The sequence below is a fragment of the Poecilia formosa genome, unplaced genomic scaffold (assembly GCF_000485575.1).
Source record: "Poecilia formosa unplaced genomic scaffold, Poecilia_formosa-5.1.2 Scaffold3, whole genome shotgun sequence".
NCBI lineage: Eukaryota > Metazoa > Chordata > Actinopteri > Cyprinodontiformes > Poeciliidae > Poecilia > Poecilia formosa.
This window is the reverse complement of record NW_006799942.1, coordinates 1,783,080-1,805,499: the sequence shown is the minus strand read 5'-3', so window position 1 is coordinate 1,805,499 and position 22,420 is coordinate 1,783,080. Positions and strand designations below refer to the sequence as shown.

Genomic DNA, 22,420 nt, shown 5'->3' with positions numbered 1-22,420 from the left:
CTCCAGAGGTTCTGTGTTTTTAATTAGGCATGAACAAGACAGAGAGTTTACTATGAACACTTTTATTAAAGAGATATCAGGTAGAAAAGGTCATCAGCAGAATCAAAGACGACATTTCTCTACCAGAACCAACTGCTGCTGACAACCAACCAGTCCCTCAGGTTCAGTGTCGTAACCTGGCAACTCAAACCAAGTCTGCTTACTTAAAAACATTATTTTAAAAGAAAATGCATCTCATGAAACCATGATACGTTGCACAACGCAGATTTAAGCACACCATTACAAACCAGTGCTGCTTGCTTGTACTGTGGGACACAGACACGAGTCAAGAGGGAAGCAGAGCGGCCTTGAAATGCCAAAAAGACGATCACAGAATGTGTTTTTTTTTTATATTATATTCATTCTACTGAAATAAATGCGTGCAGTTCTGAATATCACAGAGTTGGGAATACGAACAGAGTAGGCAGGAATCTGTCTGATCGGATCTTCTTCCAGTAGTGTTGCAAAAACTAAATCATCCGCTGAAGCATCGTGACTTCACAGCTGCAGGTGTGAAACATTTTGCTGATGCCGTCTCGTGACGGGTTAGAGTGGAAAACGTAACTCTGGGTAAAGTGAAACCGCAAACATTTAAAATGCATCGAGTTTGGGTAAACTTGAAGACGTGTCACTGACAAAACTAGGATTTTGTCAAACATCTCAGTTTCCTATTAAAAAAATCAACAAGTTTTAAAACAAAAAGGTAACTAAGGGGAGCCACTGCTTCCAGAGGCGTGTTGCTCATGTTCACATCAGGGGATTTCTGCCAAAGTCAGCTGATAACACAATTAGCATTAGCCCACGTCTGTCCTTCAGAAACCACGCTCTGCTAACTCGCTATCAGTCTGTTCAGTTATGTTTGTGTTTATTTTGACAGATGTGACGAGCAGAGTCTTAAAGTTCAAAGAAAAAAATAAGTCTTTATTCATACTGACGCATTTCCGTACAAATATTAAATTTCCTGATTGGCTTGGCAAAGCGTTGTTTTGGCAACTGCTTTCAAAACTCCACATGTCGACGCTTCCCTTCTGCCAAAACCGCTCAAAGATCAAACTAAAAGCAGAACCAAAGATAGGACAGCTTGTCTGTCAGTGTCTGTGCAGGTCCATTTCCCAAATGTAACTCAAACTTCAAGTATTTCTTTTTTTATATATATATTTTTGTACTACTTTTCTGCATGACATGCAAAAACGCTTTGCAGCCAGAGGAGATTGGCAAAAGGAGAGGACATAAACACCTGGCATGAGATGACAGCAGGAAATGAGGTGGCATGAATGTTGACACCATGTCGACTGCTGCATGAATACATGAACGGAATAAAGGGTGAAAGGTCATCCAGGTGAGGCAGTACAAAGGGTGAAGTAGAGGGGGGTGAGGGGGTGCAGCAACGCCCCCCTCTGTGTCCTATCGGTCCATTTCGTCCAGCAGGGGCGTGGCGTCTCCGGCGAGCGACATGGGCGTGCTCTCGATCATGGGGCTGGGCGAAGGCCGCGGCGTCATCCTCTGGGTCTTCTTCCTGTCCTCTGCTTCCTTCTCCTTCAGCCACTGTTCGGCCATCTTGCCCCAGTCGACCGCCGAGGAGGAGGCGCTGCTGCTCGGCCTGTAGGGGAGGAGAGAGAGGGATGTCAGGACTGGAGGTTCCCCACCGCCACCTAGTGGCAGAACGCCAACACAGTCAGAAAAGCATCCGTTCAGAACAGGGACGCAAGGTATCGATTAATGATTTAATCTAAAGTTCATTGATGTATAGATCAACTAATGATTAATTGCCAAGCTGAGTTTTCTCTTGAATGAAGACGGTGTGTACGTGTGAGTAATTTCCTAGACGGCTACTTTTTACTTTTACTTGAGTAACAAAATGTTGATGTAGTGCTACTCTTGAATGACTGCTTCGCCTCTGGTTATTAATTCATCAGTTGGGAAAAATTTTAATCTAACAAACCACTGATTGATAATCATTGATTAACTGTTGAGGACAAAATAAGTGTTTCAGCAGATGAGCTCACTTTGGCTGCTGTGGCGTCGTCGGCGGCTGCTGCTGCTGCGGCGTTCCTCTGCGGGACGAGGAGGAGGACGACGGCGTAACGGAGGCGTGGCCGTGGTGGCTGCTGGCGGAGCCGTGGTGGCTGGGATGTGGCAGGTGTGGGTGGGCATGTACGTGTGAGGACTGGGGGGTGGAGCCCGGATACTGGGGGGTGCCGAGGGGCTGCTGGCTCGGCGTTGTGTAGGAGTAACTGGGCGTCATCATGGGCGTCGCCATGGGCTGCTGCGGCGTAGCAAACACCTGCGAGGAAACAAAGGCCTCAGAATTAAATGCTTTGATATGTGTGGCTGAAGTGCAGCTGTAATTGACTCAAAATGACTTGGCTTCAGTCTGAAATAAAGTCTTAGCTTCCACAACTGATCACTGATGTCTTACTGCTAATGTTTCACTTACTCTTGGTAATGCTGTACCTAAACAGAAGGTGACATTTATCCTGAGCTGCAGCGATTTTCTCTAAGTCTCCTGTTTCACTAACACCACAAGAGCTCAGGTCGTCTTGTATCTTTCATCACCACAAATAGACTGCTGCGTCCTCTAGAAATCATGAAATGAAGCTTTATTCGGTCTGATTTAAGCCCCAACAGTTACATGATAAGCAGAGGAGCTGCCTCCCCCTCCTCCTGTGCTGCCGCCGTAGCCATACTGGCTGGAGCCCCACTGTGCAGGGGTGGCGTTGGGGTTCTGGCCCTGGCCCGTCACCGCGGCGATGGCGTTGAACATCTGGGAAGTCATGTTGCGTGGGAGGGCGTTGACGGCTCGCGTTAAGTCTGAGGAGGAAGGAGGGACAGAGTTCGTAAAATTCAATCACTTCTTCGAGCTTTTCCAGCATCATTCTCTGGAGGAAATACAAATGAATTATTCGCTATTATATGGTTTTATTTATTATTGTTATTGTGATAGTATTCTATATTCTAGGGTAAACAAAAACAAAAAGAATAGTTTGGAAAAGTCTATTCCACTTGCATCGTATAGATCTGACTGAACTAAGAACTAATTCAACAAATAAAATCCCCTAATTTCAGTAACGTTGTTTAACGTTAAAATATAAACCAACTTTTATCCCGATTACACAAATCAATTGAGCCATTAGAAATAATAAATATTCATGATGTTACAATAAACAACCTTCGTGCTCAAATTAGATGCTTAGCAAAGTATTTAAAGTTAAAAAAGAAAATGTAGCTTCTATTCAATCTGCTAGTTCTGTCAAAACAAGAAAAGACAGATTTAACTCTAGAAAGCATTAAAAAATGTATCCATGTATCATTAGTGTATGAAAATGTTTCCAAATTTAGGCTTTTAATCAAACTGTACAGTTTGAATATCAAGCACTTTCAAGGACTTCACGCAGAAATCAAGCACTTTCCAACCCTTGAAAACATTTTCAAGGATTTCAAGCACCTGCCCGAACCCTGGGGGGAATATGTTGCACTAAAAAAATGCACCAGGATTTTAGTGTGGAGGAATCTGGACTCACCTGCGATGTTAATATTGGCTGGCGTTGCGTTGAGAGATGCAGGGGTTCTGGTTCTGCTGCTGTTGGTGGGAGTGATACCTTTGAAGGGGGAGAAAATGTCAGACCTCTGCGGTGCTTTAACGGAGTTATGAGGCTCTTTCAGTGGAAGTTACTGCTTTAATACCTGGCACCGGCTCCTGATAGTGGTCCTTGAACCATCGAAAGAGTCCGTTCACCGTGGGAAATATCTGGGAACGGTAGCGGAAACCATCTGGGGTGATGGTCACATACTCAACCCTACAGGCAGAAGGGAAAAACAAGGACATTTAGCTTGTTAACAGTTTATTTCACATGATTTTTTTCCATTTTCTTTTCTTTTGCCCCAATTAAAATAGTTCAGATTATTGTTTTATTTCTTATTACTAAAAGATGACTTAATTTAGAGGTAAAGTTAAAAGCTGCTTTCTGCCTGAAGTTCTGTGGAGGAGAATCCACCTCAAACAGTAACTTTTTATCAGAATCTGCCCGTCTCTAAAAGAAAACTCAGTGTTCTTCGTAAAACCATTTCACTAAGCCGTTATTACAACGAGACATTCGACCTACCGAGGTTTTCCACGAGGCTGGTAGCCCAAAATAAACTTTCCTGGCAGTTCTTTGCAGGCTGAAATAAAGTAAGGAATGAAAGTCGGCTTCTCTCGCTTCGTCCTGATCAATAATTCCTCCATTTTCTATCAAAGACACAACAAAACAAACGGCATGAGAAGACAGAGGACTACAAATGAATGGCAATCTAAAGACAACAGAAAAAAGAAATGGATGTACACCTCCTTATTTCCTCCGTTGCAGTCCTGGAAGTATTTATGTCCCAACAGATCTCGTGCAAACGAGGCCATCGGCTGAATGTACCGAGCTGTAATTTCATCTAGATCTTCAAACTCCTGCAGAGCGGAGCAACAAGTCGTCTTTAAAAGACGTGGCAACCGCAGAAATATTTCCGAACGTTAAATGTGAAGTAAAATAACTCACTTCAGTATTGATCCAGAGTGTGTGGCCCAAGCTGAAAGCATTTTCTTTACCTTCTTCCCTCACATCCACGTGCTGGTAGATGCCGTCAGCCACCTAAAAAAAAAACACAAACATGCAGAGTGGAGACAAATTAAACAATAATGGATTAATAACAGTAATCCGAAGTTTATTTTGAGTTTTATGTTTTCTTTTTGTACCAGCTGAATTATTTCCCCCTCCCCATGTTCCTGCCTGTCTCGCTTACTTTCCAGGTGACGGTCAGGTGGTTCTCCCCTTTGCTGCTGGGCCTGATGATCAGGTCTCCCTGGTCCAGCGTCTCCATCATCTTCTCTGCTTGGCTGAAACTGATGTTGTGGAAGTTGGGGTGGGCGATCACACGCTTTATGTAAGCTGAGGGGAGAAACCAGAAGTGCATTCGTAAGGAGCTCGACTGCACGTGTGTTTGAACTGTTTTTGTTTATACTGACGTGTGCGCTGCTGCTTCTTTTTGAGCTCCTCATCCAGCTTCTGGTCCTCGGCCTCCGTGTCAAAGTCGTAGTAGCTGTCCTTGGGAAGCTTCCACTCGTTGTTCTTGTCCATCAGATCTGAGGTGCGGCATGTGAGGTCAACGCTGAACTTCTCGATGTCGATCTTCATGATCCTGCAGTGAACCGTCATGCCCACCTGAGGCAACAGACAAACATTTTTTTTTTTAATCACAGAAGTTAAAGGTTTATAGGACTGGGAGAGGAGTTCTTTTTTTGCAGGTGAAGTAAACAAAAGAAAAAAAAGTCAGCAAATCAAGCACGGATTCACCTTGACCCTCTCCTCGGGGTGTTTCACCACTTTGTCGCTCAGAAATTTGGTGGGAATGAATCCCTGGACGCCGTTATCTAACCTGCTCCGAACCCCGATGGCCTGACCGGGACAGGAGCCGCTGTCAAAGTGGTTCCACACCTAAACAAAGACAAAATGTCAGGAATAAAGACGACTCTCAGCTCTGAGAGTTCATTCTGTTTCCTTTTAGCGGCTCTGGTACCTCACTCAGCTCGGGGAAATTGTCCTGCTGGCAGAAGGGACACTGCCACAGGCCTGTGGCGTCGTTCCGGATGGCCTGGTCGTAGCTCTCCCCCTGAGGCCGCCGGTGAGCTATACCGGTCACTATACTCGTTATTAGCTTACCTGAAAGAAAAAGGGTGCAGAAATGTGAACAATGCAACATATTTTCACCTGTGGGGTTTAGGATTTCTACTGCAAAGAGGTCTGTGAATGTTGGGAGTCTATGTATACCGATATAAAAGGTCTCTGGGGTTTCCTTGGTGAGCAGATTGAAGACCTCCTCTGTGTTGGGAACTCTGTAAGGAACCCGAAGGTCTTTGTACCTGCAGCTCAGCTCTGCTCGGATGTCATACAGTGTGATTCCCTTGTTGCCGTAGCCCTACAGGGAGAGGAAAGAAGCAGAAAGAGACCGCCCGCCTCCTCAGCTTCATTTCACTCTGACGTCTTCACCGTCTGAGCATCTTCTCTCACACTGACCTGTCTCTCCAGCTCCTCAGCGAAGGCGTCCAGGTCCAGATCCTTGAGGCGTTCCGGGTTTTCCAGGATCTCCTCCAGAGCTCCGGCCGGGTTCGCATCTTCTGCAGACTCGTCGTACTCGAGGGCATCGACGGCCATCTTGCGAGCCCACTCGTACGTCTCGGGGTGGACCCGAGAGCCGTCCAGCACTTCTATGTAGGAGTCCGTACTGCCGTGAGTTTCAGAGAGAAGATGTCGATTAAAAAAAAGAAAAACTGGTGCAACGATATGCCGTAGATGTCAACGTTTCAAACAGTTTATTGTTATAAATCCCACGTTTATGCACCGACCTGTCGCCCAGTGATGCCGTGTCGATCTTGATGAAACCAGCGCAGTTGATGAAAACTTTGGGTCCCATGTGGCACATCGTGACCAGCTGCGTTCTGTTCTCCAGACGAGTGTTGTTCTGCTTTAAGATCTGCTCAGATAAACACAGATGGTCCGCGGACAGAAAATGATGAAGAAATGTTTGATTTTAATCGAGATGACCAGTGAAATCCTGACCTTGAGGAGGTGGGCTCCCTTCCTTGGCCCCAGACCGCAGACATACTGGACCAGGCTCTGAGTGTGGGGATGGGCAATCGCTCGGTTCACATCCACACCGACCTCGTTGACCCGGTTGATGAATTCACAGTAGAGAGCGTTAAGCAAATCCTCCTTCACCACATGTTCCTAAGGAAGAGCAAACATTCACCAATATGTGCTTTAGGTGTTTGACATAAAATGATGAGCATAAAAAATGCTTGATCATAAATCTGGTTTTATTTGGAAGTAAATAAAAACCAAAACCAAAATGAAAACAACTTTTAGAAAGCTTGAAGTCAGTGCTGTCCAACCGAGTTGAAATGAGTATTTTTGTCACTTTAATCCTTTAATGTGATTAAAGTTCATGAATCAGCCTCCGGGGCGTCTCACCTGCAGCGGGTGTAACTTGAGGCAGAGAATGTCTTCATCGGTGCTGCAGACCTGAGCGTATTCTATCAGGGGATCCTGGATCTTCCTGGCGACGGAGACAGCTTGTCGCAGTAAGGGAGGGTAATCTCTGAAATCATTCTGCAAAAATAAGAAGGTTCTGATGAAAACCAGCAATACAACTGTAAAAAAAAACAACAAAAAAACCTGATGGTTAAAATGTTGCATAAAACTCAGTCTACAGGATTAATCAAGAATCAAGAATTTACCTCCGACTTCTTGCTGTTCATGTACAGCGTGGCCAGTTCGTTGTCCACCAGCTCCACCCCGACGGCCGGCAGAGAAGACTCCTGCTCCAGCTCACTGATGGTCCTCTTGATGTCCTCCATGATCATCTGAGCATCTCTGCACAGGAGGCTCATATTTAGCCTCTTAGATCCGTCATAACTTCTAATAAATCTGATAATTTCCTAAAGTGCACTCAGTGTTTCCTGCTCAGTTATGTTTAGCTGGCGTGGGTAAAATAAACATCACAGTGTAGAAGAGATGTGGAGCTGCTATGACTTATAACTGCAGATCCACATAAAGGATGTGAAATTAAACTACTATGGAGGATGCAGTTGAACAAAACTCTGTACTGAAATGTTAGGAACAACAATTTATTTGGCCACAAAAGCATGTTAAGTGTTGAAAATGATAAATCTTTAATACTTTGTTGAAAATCCTTCATCCCTATAATATCAGTATCAATAGACACCGATATAATAAAATAACCAATTTCTCACCGATTCTCCCCAGCAACAGCCACCACATGAGGTTTCTTGCTGGAAAGAAACCTCTTCAGATTTTCAACGTCATGAGCCTGTAGGTGATGGAGACAACAGAAAAAATATTTCAAAAAGACACTCAGAGACCAAATCTGAACATCTAAAACCGACACTAATTTCTATTTATGAACCTTTTTCTCTCTCTCATCCTCCCTGAAGGCATTCCTCCTCTTCATGAAGTATGGCAAGCGCAGGAAGTCCACCACCTCTCCATCCCCGTTGATCAAAGCACAGAATACTGGAGTGTCTCTGTCAGAGGAAGCAGAAATCTTTAAAGCTCTTCCAAAAGCAAACGCTACATGATTTTCTATCTTCAAACTTGACTTGCATTGTATGAATTTCAGCAAAAGATAAGTAACTGTCGGACACCGACCTGCTGGGAGCGTAGGCCACACCCAGCACACGGATGCCTTTCCCCTGGCTCTCGTCCATCAGGTCATCATCCTCCTCCACCTGCTGGTCGGGCCGGTAAGGAGCCACTTTCAGCCAGTTATACAACCGGCGGCAGCAGGACTTTAAAAACAAATGAGAAACAAGTTATTTAACAATCATTTCAGAAAAATAGATCAGCAAGAAGTTTGCCTTGGTGGCAATCGGATGTAAAACTGTGGTGAATGTTAAAAAGCTTATTGTGGATTGTCTGAGGCGTTACCTTGACGATGCTCTCTTTAGCCTCAGCGATCAGTTTGCTCTTGAGCTCCTTGGCCATCTGGGGGTAAAGGAACTGGTTGAGCGCTCGCTCGATGGCGAGCGTTCGCTGCCTGTTCCACTCCTGCACCTGGTGGCTGAACTCGTCCCTGTAGTAAAACTGCTTGATCTCATCGAAGTAGGTCTGGTCTCCAGCATAACTACAAAACAGAAGAAACACGGGCGTGGGGAGAGAACGTGAGCTTCAGCTCATCGTTACCGAGCTTCAGCTCATCGTTACCGAGCTCCAGCTCATCGTTACCGAGCTCCAGCTCATCGTTACCGAGCTCCAGCTCATCGTTACCGAGCTTCAGCTCATCGTTATCGAGCTTCAGCTCATCGTTACCGAGCTTCAGCTCATCGTTAACGAACTTCAGCTCATCCATACTGAGCTTCAGCTCATCCATACTGAGCTTCAGCTCATCCATACTGAGCTTCAGCTCATCGTTACTGACTTTAAAGCTATGAAGTTTACCAGGAGAGATGAGTTAGGAAACCAACTGCTGCTTAAAAACTCAGAGTTTAGAATTTTATTAACCTCTGTATTTCCCTCTATAAGTTCAGTAACGTTGCAGGTAATGTACAAAAAACTGAAGTAGAGCTAATAAACCGATGTCAAAGTAGTGTATGTTTTTAAAACAAAAGGAAAAAGATAAAGTTCTCCATTTTTTTCAAATGAAAAGTCATAAATGTGTAACATGAAAGTCAGAAACATTTGGTTGAGCAGATTCTTCAGCTCTGACGCCTTCACACAACGCTCACATTTAAACAGAGAGTAAGTTACATAAAAACAAACGCTGTTTGCTAACTCTGATAAGGTGAATTTATTAAACTGGATTTTAAGTAGGGGTATCAGAGTAAAGGGGAAGTTATGGTTAACTTACCCTTTGACCCCTATTAGATCTATGCAGATATCAATGGAAAGAAGACCCTCGTCCTCTGCCAGGCACATCTTCAGGAACTGATCCCCATTCAGCTCTTTCACAGGTTTATTCTTCAGATATTTAAAGGAATATGCAAAATGAGCTTCGTCTACCTCCTGTTGGACAGAAAACAAGACGAGTTAGGAAACTGTTTTTCCCCACATGTCCACATCTAGAGCTCATTCTGCTCGTTCTCGTACCTTTTTGCCTTTCTTTGTAGGCTTGGTGTTGATCTTGGCTCTCTCCTGGAACGTCTGACGGAGAACGTGCCTGACCAGCGGCTCTCGGGCAATCTGCATGGCCACCATGTACCGGGTCCCTTCCAGCACCGCCTCGGGAGTCGAGAACTGACTGCAGAGGTAATCTTTGGCCAGCTCCAGCGGCTCGGCGGGGAACTGCTCCGTCTCGTGGCGTTGGTAACTGTCTCGCAGATTCTCTCCGAACTGCTCTGGGGTCAATCCGAACTTTTTAGCCAGGCCGTCTGGTGGAAATACGGACACAGAAATATAACGGTGTTGCTCTGACTTAACACTTGGTGGGATGTGTAGCAGGAAAAGTGACGAACCGAGTCCAACACTTTGACAGATGCTGTACATATCCCTACGAGACGCCAGCTTCAGGTCTGGACCTTTCTGCTCCTCCTCCTCTTCGACCTCATACTCCTCTTCCTCTCCTAAAATTATAGAAGGTCAGAACATGGCCAAAAAGGTTTTAACTCACCAGGAAATAATAAATTGGTTTTCTCGCGTAATCCTGCTTACCGTCTTCTGACACTTCTTTGATTTTCTTGAGCTTCTTCTTCTTGGATTTTGCTGCGTTCTGCATCTTCGGGATGTCTCGGCCGTAGTAGAGCAAAAAGTGATTGTAAACGTCGCTCAGCTCTTCCAGAGTCTGCACGTCCTTCAGCCTTTAAAATGTGATAAAAGATGTTTGAGTTTACCAGAACTGAGAGGCAGACACAAATACATTTAAAACATAAACTTTATTGTGCCGCTGCGTGTTTTCCTGTGCAGTCCAGTCAGAAACAAGCCGTACCGCTCCATGTCGGCTGTGTCCAGAGGGCGGATGCCGTCTGCCAGCGGTTTGTCCGGGTCTGCAGATATCTGCTCAAACTGGAAGGACTGCATCTTCTGGAACAGACGGGTCAGGTTCTGCTTCCGGGTTTTCAGCTGCGTCCACTGATCAGAGGAAGGAAAATTAAAAAGTCAATAACAGATTGAAGACTTTCTTCATCCAGTTTTTGGTAGAGAGAGAAAAGAGAAAAACAATAAAGCATGCAAACGGAAATTAAAAATTATATTTATAATCAAGCTTATTTAGAAGCAACGTGTACAGTATAGTTGTTTAAGTGTTGAACTTGTGATAAATTGCTTTGAGAGAAGCTGGTTGTTAGAATACCTTCTCATCCCACTGCCACACCTTCCACAGGTCGTTGATGTTCAGCTCTGGCTCTACATATTCCTTTCTGTAGAAAGCTATGAATGGAACCTGGAGAAAAGGTTTCAATATAAAACACATCTGTCAGGTTCTAGATTCAAACATGGAAACAACTCATTAATGAGTTGAAGTTTCATGAAACCCACCGCACCTCAAACTGCTGATTTCTCATGAAGTTCAGGGCCTCTTTGATTTTGGCAATGGTGCTGGGTCCTTTCCTGCTGAAGTTTGTTGTGGTTCCTCTATCAAGGTAGTCGGTGCTTTCCTTTAATGGTCATCAAAACAGAAAGAACATTAATATTTTTGTGATCAAGAAGCTTGAAAGTGAGACCCAAAAAGTGGACTAAACAGGGATGAAGTCTTTAGATTCTGACTCTATGATAATTTTGAATAAAAATACCACAACATCACAAAATGTAAAAATAAAATCTACAACAAAAAATGCAGGTTCTGTCTTCCAGCTTTTCTGTTTATATAACTTGTTGGATTTAATCAAATAGAGGTAGCAGAGCTCCTCTACATCTTGATTCCGATAACCAGTCTGTGCTTAATGAGGCCTGGAACGAAACCAGTACCTGCATGGAGATGGTCAGAGTGGAGAACCCGTGTCTGAAGATCCACTCTGCTTCTTCCTCCAACTCATCATCCTCAGCAGGTTTAACAGGGATTGAACGCAACTGCAGAGCAGAGCAGCAGCAGATCCAGCAACAGCGCCAAGCTCAACATGGAAAACCGGGTTTACACAAACAGAACCGGCAGCACAGACCTGGAACCTCTCTGGCATGTCAGTGGAGCGGATCTCGTTGTCCTGGTCGGTCATGTGACTGCTCTCCAGCTCGCTGGGCTCATACAGCTCAAAGATGCTCTTCCTCCCCGGCCTCCTCTTGGTCTGCTTCTTGGGCCGGTCCCAGCCCTCTTCGTCTTGATCCTCCTCTTCCTCTTCACCCTGGTCATAGGCGTCTGCGTCAAAGTCGGCAAAGTCAAAGTCTCCGCCAAAAATCTCCTGGGCCTCCTGGAGGGCTCTGGAAAACAAAAAGAGGAATCTGTTTTTAGGGATTCCTGACGTCGACCTTCCACACTGATGGATTCATTTCTTAGAGAAAACATAAAAAGACACAAAAGTGTCTTGCTGGAAACATTTTCAGGACAATAAATTTCAGCAGAAATCTGGGAACTCACGCGTCTGTGTATCCTGAGAACTTCTTTCCCCTCTTCTTGGTGATGGGCTGTCCATCATCATCCACAATAAAATCATCTATATCTGTGGGTCAAGCACACACTCGCATTAACACATCGAGAGTTACAACATTAATTACAGGATTTCTTTTAGATCTTTTTGCCAACCTGACTCTTCATCTTCGCCCTCTTCTTCCTCGTCTGCTTGTTGAATGGGTTCGTCGACGGCTTCGCCGTCCTCCAGCTCTCCCTCACCGTCAACATGGAAAATCTCATCCGCGATCAAGTCTTTCTCATCATCATCTTCGTCGTCGTCCAGCATTTTAACGCGGTCATATTTCTTCTTCTATAAAACAAGCCGATAAGAGATTGAAAAAGGAGGCAACGAATGAGCGGAAACGTCATGTGTTCGACGCTGAACAGGAGGAAAATATTTAATTTTCTTACCCTCCTTTTCACTTTGACACCAAGATTTTCCTCAATCAAGTCAAGATCATCGTCGTCCAGGCAGTCATCGTAAGCTAGGACAAAAAAAACAAGAAAAAGGTTTGGCAACAGAGACGAGATGAATTTACAGAGCTATGACAATAAATAAACAAATTATTTGTACTTCAACATCTTGTGTTTATTGTGACATAAAAATATTGTCATTTCAGCTGGAAAACTAAAAAACATCTTCAACGTTTTTAATTTGTTGTTCGGCCACAAACTAAGAATCATTTTTAGCCATTCCTACCCTGAACCTTACTGCGCAAACTTCCCAATAAATCCCATCTGAATATATATTTGGATCCATTTCTGAAAAAGGAAAACATGAAGGTAGATTTTTTTAAAATCCATTTAAGCAAACCTTTGTTTCTCTGGATTTAAAGTAGAAGAAACTTGAGCAAAGAGAGAAGATTTAAAGGAAGAGATTTAATTTTTTTCCCTCAAGATGATAAATTTTTCCAAAACAATATTAAAACTTTTGTCAATTTCTGTGCAGGTTTCATTTGAAGTTTACATCATGTAATAAAAAAAAAACAAAAAACATTTGGTTAGTGAACGCTTGTTCATTAAAGCAAAGGATTCATCAGCAGCCAAAAAATATTTCTAACATGAAGTGAAAAGCTCGGCCCTTTCTGCTTGACTCTCACATGCAGGGTGTGTGACTTTGCCACTTTTAAATAAATAACGACCATTGTCAACAGAATGTGTAAAATTACACATTATTAAGTCATTTTAGACTTTTACCAACATTTGCCACTCCAAAACAGCTCTAAAGTCTGGAGCAGCAGTTTTTTTAATGATCTGATTTGTGTTGTATTTTCTTTCAGCAGTGTATTCAGAACTGGCAGCTCAAAACTGGAAAGAACAAGTTGCTCAAACACTTACTGTATGTCATTCTCAATCTAAATACATCTGATGATATTTGCAGCAGTATAGCTAACAATGCCTTTGTGGTTTAATCACTGTACCAAATCGAACACAATGATAAAAAAACAGAGCTAAATAGTAAAGTATATTTCCATTCAAATATCAGAATCGGAACCACAAAATCTTGATCAGACCATCTCTGCTGTAATCCATGTAATAACACAGTTAGAAGACATTTATTACATCTACAAAAAATTTAATAATAGTTTCATTAGAGATATTAGACACCGTTACAATAAACATCAAGTAAACTTACTCCGCTTTTTCCGCCAATGTTTTACTTCCTCCTCTGAGTCGCTTCCTCCACCACTGTTGCTTTTCTCGGCCTCTTCTTCCCCCTCTCCCTCCTCATCATCGTCGTCGTCAATTAGTCCACGTAAATTTCCGTGCTCATCCTGCTCCTCTGGGTTCTCAACATCCTCTTCTTCATCTGTTGTGAAATGAGGAATGAGAAAACCGAAAGCCCTCAAAGGTTTCGAGCAAAAGCTTTCACATCTTACCATCTTCCTCCAAGAACCTCTGGGTCTTCTTAGGTTTCAGGTCGCTCTCTTCAAACTCCTCCTCTGATTCCTCGGCCTCGCTATCAATGAAGTCTGACATGGCTGCGGTGGCTGGGAAAACGCACAACGCTGTGGGACGACGACTTCCCTGACACCTAAACGTGCATCAGAGTCGACAAGAGGTTCTCATGTCATGTTTCAATGATTTTATTTGAACATTTTAACACATTAATGTGTAACACAATCCAACTGCTTTTATGTGAAACAGGAATGCAACAATTATCCCTACCGCAGTGATAATATAATTAATTGCAGAATTTATTGGCAAAGTTTAAGAGGTTTTGCTTTAAATTTGACATTATGGCTGACGTTTGATGTTTTTGAGCCTGAAAATAACAGATAAATTAATCAGATAACTTTGAGCCAGAGGACCAGTTGTGTGTTGCTACAGACGTGGAAGGGTTTGTACTATATAATCCTTTCACCCCCCAAAAAACTGTTTACTGCAGGATATTCTCCGGGATCTTATTAAAATAACTTAGACTCAGGAAAAGGCCAGCAACTGCTGGTTATATTGAAAATGGCTCAAAAAGATAGTTTCAAAACTACTAAAATGTTCACTGTTAAAATCCGTTTTGGTAAGATGTGAGATAATCTTACAGCGTAATGAAGAGTTTTCTTTGACTGCATCAAGCAGAGTCCTGCACATTTATCTTTCATGTAGGAAAGAAAATCACCTGTTTGGAAAGTCATGGTTCGGGTAATAAAGAAGCACAACCCATAAATGTAATATTATGTTTATGTCACTGCTTGGGACAGAAAAAGAACATAATCCTTTTTTTTTATTAAACATTTATTTAGCTAAAAAGAAAAAGCAGCAGCAGTGAGAGGATAATCTCGCTGCAATGGAGGACTGAGATTCAAGTCCTTTCCTCCCTCAAAGCCCTTAGACTTTTACATAATGATTGTTCATTTGTGGAACAGAGAATTAACATTAATAGAGATTAAATTATTTAGGCCAGGGATAAAACCGGGATTGCTTTGAGTTTGAGTCGTTATTTTCAGTCAATAAATTATAACACTTGCGTTACAACAAGAAAACTACAACAACGCTTTTAAAAATATGTGCAATACCAGTATGTCGCAGTGCGTAGATCCAATATAGTCGGATTTAACCACAAGGCAAACTGCCTCCAATACAATAACTAGCTACATATGGAAATACTGCTACCTGGTGAGAATTAAATATTTCCTTTTTACGAATGATAAGTAGTACAACTGGCATGTTACAACCCGTTTGAACAACAAAATTAAATTACGCTAACATTACTAGCAAAGTTAGCAAGTTAGCTAACGACAAATCGGTCTACACTGGGGTGATTTTATGCTAAACGGTTTTATTGACATTTTAATGACTAAAGGTAACAGTAGAAATCCAGCTGCAACAAGTTCGCGGTAGTGGAAAAATAAACCGTTGCTTCTGAAACCAAGCTTGGAGGCAACCATTAGCAAGCTTGCGCGTTAGCGTAGCGGTGCGTTAGCTTGAACAAAAACAAGCAGCGTTAGATTTAACGACCGTTACCAATACGTCATCATGTTGACATCTTTCTAAAAAGTCAACAATAAATTTCAACTTACACGTCTCAGCGTGGTGATATAGCCCGAATATGATTTTAATAAAAACTGTTTAATGCTGTGTTTTGCGTTTCTGAGCTTACACTACTAAAAATGGCCGAGAACAAACGGCGTGATGACAATTCCGGTGTAATGTAAAATTGTGCGTCCCGGAAAAGATTCACTTTCTTCTTTTGGGTAAGTAGTACACCAACTCTATGGCGAATTACCGCCACCTAGTGGACACTCATTTGGAACCAACAAACGTGCAAACAATATAATCAAGGCTCTTGCTTCTTGCTTGAGTCTAGAGAGGATGTGGAATAATTCAAATAAATTCAACTAGACGTGTACTTAAATATTTTGTATCACTATAACTGAGCAACAATAATAATCATCATCGTAAAAATCATAGTATGATTGATTTGATTGCTTTATTCAACACACTCATGGTCCACAGTCTGTTATCTACCAATTTGGTGATGGTAGTCAGATAACTGAAAGTAAAAATCAGGATTTACATCCCTGCTGTTATTTGCAGTTTCATTTTTTTTGTAGTCTGTTGTTTTTATGCACTTTTTATTGTTATTGTTATCATCTGCATATGAGATACAGCAATAAATGCATAAGCAACCAAAACTGAACGACATAAATCATAAAACATTCACCGCCTCACGAGAAAATGGGTCTTACATTACGCAACGGAACTTCCTCCAGGAGTTGAGGCACAGACTTAGATGGGTGACTAAATATTTTGTAGCACCCATATGGAACTTCTGCCTTCCATGATGGAAAAACGATGCCCCCTGCTGGTTTATCTTAAAGTCCACAAGAAAAGATAAAGAAAAAGAAAAGATAGCAGTACATATAATCTGCGCTCTGTAATCTTATATTTTGAAGTAAGCTGAAAATGTGTTCAGTTTAATCAATTGTATCAAAGTATTACCAAGGGACAGTTAGTAGGCAAAAACAACGGGAAGCACAGAAAGTACCTACCTTAGTATTCCAAGTCGCTAGAGGCGCTAGTTCCATGTTTTCAGATGGATACTGTACAATTGTAATGACGTAGCGAAAACTGATACAAATCTGAAAAGAAGCATAGACCGGTGACAGCTCGATTTTGTGGTGTTGTCGGAATGGATACCTCAAACTGTCTGAATTTTCTAGGCTTTTTACTCCGAATTTTCGTGCTACTCTCCAGCATCTGTGGGCTGTCCGTTGGCTCCGAACTCAGCTTTGTTACGTGCGGATCAGTTATTAAACTTTTGAATGTAAAGCACAACGTCAGGCTGCACTCGCACGACGTTCGCTACGGATCTGGTGAGTTTAAACGTCAACGAATTATTTAATGTAAAAATTATATTATCGTGCTTTCAAACACCAGCAACGGCTTTATTGATCAATCACATCTGTAAACGTGTCTTTACTGAATAGGATATCACCGGTTTCTGTGTTCAAAGGTTGTCAGTGGGTTAGTGTAACATATTTCACTTCATATTGGCTCCATATCGCATATATTGTCGGTTATTTGTGTCCACAACTGAACATAATGCCGATTTAAATGTTTCCTACACAATCATGGGTAATTTTGAGCCTTTTTGAGTCGTTTCTTACTATCCCTTCTATGGGTTGTCACCTTTCTTTCACTTAAATTAAGTTTTACTGTTTAATCAGGCATTTTGTATTGTTAAAAATGAAAATACCCTGAAAATAAAAATACTTAAGTCAAAAACAAAGTGCACATATAATGCTCAAACGTGTACTTTTAGGTCAGAGGTACACAGTGCATTGCAAACAGATCCATTCGTCTTAAATTATTTTAACATTTTGTCTTGTTATAGCCTGTAACTCCTACTGGGATTTTATGTAACAGACTAAAATAACATAGCGCTTATTTATGAATTAAAGAAAATTAAAATGGTTTTTAATATTTTATAAGAATTTATAATAAAAAATCTAAAACAAGTGGCATGCATTTATATTCAGTGTTCTGTCCTCTGAAATGATATGTAAAACCTCAGAGCCCATCTGTGTGTAATACTATCTCAGGATAAATCCAACCATTTGTGAAGGCTACAGAGGTTTATAATAGAAAATTAATTAACAGACAGCTTTTATAAAACCAAAAACACACTGGAAGTGTCAGGCATAATGTTTTGGAAAAATTTAAAGCGGAGAAATCGCTAAATCGCGGATTTAACGCCTCACAGAGCACGGTTTAACACATCATCTGAAAATGGATATGTTAAGGCACAAAATAAAACTTAAGCTGGCAGGCTGGGTAAGAGAGTATTAATCAGAAAAGCAGCCAAGAAATGAACAATAAATCTGGAGGAGCAGCAGTGATCCATGGCTCAGATGAGATAAGCTGCTGACAGAGGAACCTCACACATCTTTTAAAGAAGAAATAGTCTTGTTAATGTCGAAAGGAAACCATAACAAGACAATAGATATGAAACTGGGTGAATGTTTCCACCAACCACCAAGAAAATAAACACCAACATAGAGAAAGAGCTGCAATGAACCCATTTAGAGCAAATCATAGTCAAAGTCCAGATCTAAATCCAATGATGAATCAATAGCATAAGTTAACATTATCTGTTCATAGATCTCTGTGCCATTATTGGTCCCAATTTCCTTAACTTTGGGAGACTGGTAATCGGCCAATACTGACATGTGAAACCGATCTTATCAACCTCAGCAAACGTCTAAAAATCACTCGCTGTCCTCTTCTGCTCTCTTGTGATTTGGCTGTTAGTCCCACCCACCATGTCCACACACTTCTGCTATATTTAGCAGAAGTGTTTCAAACAAACAAATTGGTACCAGTGAAAATCTAAATAGGCAGATTTTGCACTTCTAGATGAGATCCATTCAATCTGATGTAATAAAGTTATATTTAATTCTGCAAAGAACTCAGAGGATTCCTAGGGAGACTAAAGAATAATGTAGATCACACTGCTCAGGTTTTAACTTGTTAAAAATAAAAAATAAAACATGGTTCCTAGTTAAGCATTACTTGGTCTATCTAAAAATAATCCAGATAAAACACAAATGTTTGTAAGTAGACAAACCTAAAGTAAACTATCAAGATTAATTCCCAGTAAATGTTGAAACATCTAAAATGTAAATAGACTTGCTTTTTATTTCCTAAAGTAGTCGGTTTGATCTCTTTGAAATAAAAGCCATAAACTCTGTGCGGCAGGCAGTGGGCAGCAGTCTGTGACAGGCGTCTCTGCGGTGGAAGACAGCAACAGCTACTGGAGCATCCGAGGGACGAGCGGCGCCTCCTGCACTCGGGGAACGCCGGTCAAATGCGGGCAGACGATTCGCCTCACTCATGTCAACACGGGCCGCAACCTGCACAGCCACTACTTCGCCTCGCCGCTGTCCTCCAATCAGGTGATTTATTCATTTATTTATTTTTGATTTAACCTTCACCAGGTAAGTTCTCCTTTTCAACAACAGCAGAATATCATAACACAAACAAACAAAAATACAATCATATTCATACTGACTAAACACACTATATTAGGGATGTCATGATTATAAATTTTGCTGGACAATAAATTGCTAAACAATAATGTTCTTGTTTGTGACCATTATCAATTAATATAATGATAATGGCTTAATACACTGAAAAAACACTAAATCTTAACAAGTATTTTTGTTGTGTTTCTAGTGCAAATATCTTAGTAAACTGGAAATAAGACAAAACTAACTGAGAAGTAACCTTTCAGCAAGACATAGCAGCCTGTTTTAAGTAAATAATTCCTTAATACTGATTTTAAAAAAAGCATTAGCTCCATTGGCAGATTATTTCACTTATAACATGGGAAAATGTCTTGTTATAAGTGAATTTATCTGCCAGTGGAACTAGTAATTGTTGTTGGAAATGTTGAGTGTAGGTATGGAGGGTTTTTTAGATTAATTTATAGAAGAATTATTGATGTGCGAGAATAGAGTGAGTGTTGGTTTACAGGTGAGTGTAGACGTGTGTGTTGTGATGTGGAGGGATTTCAGAGTTATGAGAAGGATTACACAGAAAGCTCCCCGCTGAGGTTGGTTAAAATCGCTCGCATGTAAAAAAACAGCCTTGTAATTTGTAGGCTTATTTAAAAAAAATAAAGCGGATTATTAAAATGTTTCAGGAATGTACCAGAATTCACCAGCATGCGGTAATGTTTAAGCCTCTTGACTAATCACAGTAACTGAGTCTAAATTAAATATGTGCAAATGTAAAAAAATGATAATAATAAGCTGCCCTTCGAGTTTATTTATGCTCTGGGCCAAATTTATATTATTAAACTGAACTAACTGAAAGCAGATTCAGATCAAAGTATGAAAAAACTGTTTAGCTTCAATAATAATTAGGAATAAACTTTTGCTAAACGATATATTTTGATTTTATATGTTATTTGGTAGCCATTATTATTACCCTTTCTGCATTTCAATCCAAACAGATCACACTGCAGATCACACTTGGTACCGATACGTATCCGATTCAAATGTGGCCTAACATCCAGGTCGCATTCCGACCTGAACGTCAGTGATACTCGACAAACGTCACTATTCTGCGTCCTGAAACGTGCAAACGGGAAGAAAAACAACAAGCATGACGGACTATAATGATTATTAAGTTGTTAATATGCTGGATCCGGTTGGACAACAACCTCAAATGTGTAAGCTATGCTCTACCGTTAGCCTCCATGTTTACTTCCGCAAACACGGAGCACTTCTTCTTCTTATGGCGGTTGGCAGAACACTGAGAATGCTGACGTTGTTGCGCCCTCTACTACGCATCCGGGAAACATTCAGGTCGTTTCTGGTTCACACTGGAGATCACATACAGGTCGCGTTTATTTGGAAGTATGAACGGCCCCGGCAAAAACATCCGATTTGACAAAAAGTCGGAATTGGGTCACTTCAGGCTGCAGTGTGAACGCAGCCAAAAATACATATAAAATGTATAAATCAGGTAAAAACAAGACAATAAAACAATGAGAACCTCTAAAAATAATGGGGATTAAATCTAATAAAAATGTTACATTGAAAAGTAAAATATCCAAACAGCTAAAAGTGGAAATGAGATAATTATAAATAAATAAAATGTTAGCCAGAAACAGCCAACATCATCCCCTTGAAAACATATTCAGTATATGTTACTCAAATTCGACCTTGTTGTGGTGTCTTAAAATAGGATTTTGTTGTCACTACTCTAAGCAAAGAATATGGATTATTTGGGGCAGAACCAGAACTTTCTGGTCGAGTAACACCTTGGATCAGCTGGATGAACGCTCATAAAGATCTTCAGACAAAAATGTTGATCAAACATTACAAAGAAGCTGAGCTGCTTGAACATAAAATGAAATAAATGAAGGGTGACTCAATACTTTTGCACAGGGTACTTTTGGTGCATGCAAACAAAAAAAAAAAAGACGAGAAGCAGTACCAGAATCAACATGTCTCATCCTCTCATGGTGGCGTTCGTGTCTGCAGGAAGTGAGTGCGTTTGGCGAAGAAGGGGAGGGCGACCACCTTGACGAGTGGACAGTCCAGTGCAGTGGATCTGTGTGGAAGCGTGAGGAATCCGTCCGCTTCCGCCATAAATCCACCGACGGCCTGCTGTCCGTGACGGGGGAGCAGTACGGGCGGCCAATCCACGGGCAGATGGAGGTCCACGCCATGTCGAATCCCAGCCAGCACAGCTTGTGGAAGGTGATGGAGGGCGTCTTCATGAAGCCGAGCGAGAGCCCAGCAGGCGGCCGGGACTTCGCTCACACACACACAGAGTTCTGACTTTCCTCTGTTCATCCTCAGCTACATCTGTACCAACAGCCACCTTCACTGTCCCAAAATGTTTAAGTCTGTGGATAAGAACCGTGAAAGATCCAGCAGCCACACTCGGTTGGAAAAATTAGTAAGCCAGACATATTTGAACCTTCTTTGTACCTTCCATGTTTGTTGTGTTAGGTCCAGATGGGGGTTTCTTCTCTGCTGTTGGTTGTTACTCTGCAGCTCAGGAAGCCTTCTAGGTGAACATATTGTTACACTTGTGCCTTTATCTGCCAATAAAAGAAGTAGGTGTTTACATTACAATGAAAGCATTTTATATATTAATCTTTTATGGCATTTAGGCCACACACCTCCAAGATCAAAACTCAAACAGTATTCCTGTCTAAAATCACCCTTTTTTCTTATAAATTATTCCACATGCCAGAACAAACTTTGTTTAGGATTTCTTTTCTCTTTAATGATGATGTTACTTGTCAGTGTTCAGTTGGTTCTTAAGTCTCGGGAGAGTGCAGTGTTACAAACGCAGACGTTTTACTACGACATCAAACTGACAATGAATACCTCATAATAAAGATTTTTTTATGCAAACAGTCTTCAGCATGACTTTCTTTTCTTTAATTTGATGTCAAGCAGTTTTCATCACCTCATAAATCCTTTAATTAATAAAGGATTTGCCAGTGAGGCAAGCTGCTAATGTCTGTCTGGACCATTAGACGAGCCTAATGCCTTGTTTGTCCAGATAATGGCATGTTTGGGTTCATTATCTGACAGATAATGGGGTTTGAGGGGATGAGGGAATCAGTTAGGAGGATAATCTAACTTGTATTTGACCTGCACATTTACAATGAGTCCCGATGCTGAAGCTGCTCTGCAGGATGTGCAGCGAAGCGTTAGTTCACTTTAGTTCACAGACTTCATTGTTTTTTTACGCAGCAGTTCTTGGTAATGGGTTCTTTTTTGCGTCTTTTCACGCCCACGTGAGTTAATTCATGACCTGCATGGACTTTATGACT

General features: G+C 41.6%; 2 protein-coding genes across 3 annotated transcripts; one reads left to right on the top strand and one right to left on the bottom strand.

Annotated features, from left to right (window-relative positions):
- Window positions 1-46: 46 nt before the first annotated feature.
- Window positions 47-16,745, bottom strand: supt6h (SPT6 homolog, histone chaperone and transcription elongation factor). 2 transcript variants are annotated; one of them, XM_016672667.1, is made up of 38 exons: window positions 16,608-16,745; window positions 16,305-16,429; window positions 13,998-14,152; window positions 13,754-13,927; window positions 12,529-12,602; window positions 12,250-12,427; window positions 12,085-12,166; window positions 11,672-11,927; window positions 11,481-11,582; window positions 11,057-11,170; window positions 10,867-10,956; window positions 10,504-10,646; window positions 10,230-10,375; window positions 10,034-10,141; window positions 9,669-9,949; window positions 9,430-9,584; window positions 8,511-8,706; window positions 8,232-8,371; window positions 7,990-8,107; window positions 7,817-7,893; window positions 7,301-7,436; window positions 7,035-7,172; window positions 6,624-6,791; window positions 6,410-6,537; window positions 6,081-6,288; window positions 5,835-5,982; window positions 5,584-5,726; window positions 5,361-5,501; window positions 5,033-5,228; window positions 4,810-4,955; window positions 4,566-4,658; window positions 4,364-4,477; window positions 4,143-4,267; window positions 3,724-3,836; window positions 3,561-3,638; window positions 2,672-2,850; window positions 2,046-2,323; window positions 47-1,639 (listed from the first exon to the last, which is right to left on the bottom strand). In XM_016672667.1, exons 1-38 carry the CDS (start codon window positions 16,641-16,643, stop codon window positions 1,444-1,446), a joined length of 5,478 nt encoding a protein of 1,825 aa, XP_016528153.1. In that variant the 5' UTR covers window positions 16,644-16,745; the 3' UTR covers window positions 47-1,443. The 2 variants fall into 2 exon arrangements, with proteins under 2 accessions (XP_016528153.1, XP_007554258.1); XM_007554196.2 differs by lacking the exons at window positions 16,305-16,429; window positions 16,608-16,745 and adding an exon at window positions 15,636-15,765.
- On the top strand, window positions 16,657-22,000 carry sdf2 (stromal cell-derived factor 2). Its single transcript, XM_007554185.2, has 3 exons — window positions 16,657-16,931; window positions 18,817-19,013; window positions 21,111-22,000. Exons 1-3 carry the CDS (start codon window positions 16,748-16,750, stop codon window positions 21,408-21,410), a joined length of 681 nt encoding a protein of 226 aa, XP_007554247.1. The 5' UTR covers window positions 16,657-16,747; the 3' UTR covers window positions 21,411-22,000.
- Window positions 22,001-22,420: the final 420 nt, after the last annotated feature.

Coding starts and splice junctions, on each gene's coding strand:
- supt6h (XM_016672667.1), bottom strand. CDS start 16,643: ATGGAACTAGCGCCTCTAGCGACTTGGAATACTAAG. Junction 9,950..10,033: donor CTGTCAAAGTGTTGGACTCG/GTTCGTCACTTT, acceptor TATTTCCACCAG/ACGGCCTGGCTAAAAAGTTC. Junction 8,372..8,510: donor CTAAAGAGAGCATCGTCAAG/GTAACGCCTCAG, acceptor TTGTTTTTAAAG/TCCTGCTGCCGCCGGTTGTA.
- sdf2 (XM_007554185.2), top strand. CDS start 16,748: ATGGATACCTCAAACTGTCTGAATTTTCTAGGCTTTTTACTCCGAATT. Junction 16,932..18,816: donor CGACGTTCGCTACGGATCTG/GTGAGTTTAAAC, acceptor TCTGTGCGGCAG/GCAGTGGGCAGCAGTCTGTG. Junction 19,014..21,110: donor CGCCGCTGTCCTCCAATCAG/GTGATTTATTCA, acceptor TCGTGTCTGCAG/GAAGTGAGTGCGTTTGGCGA.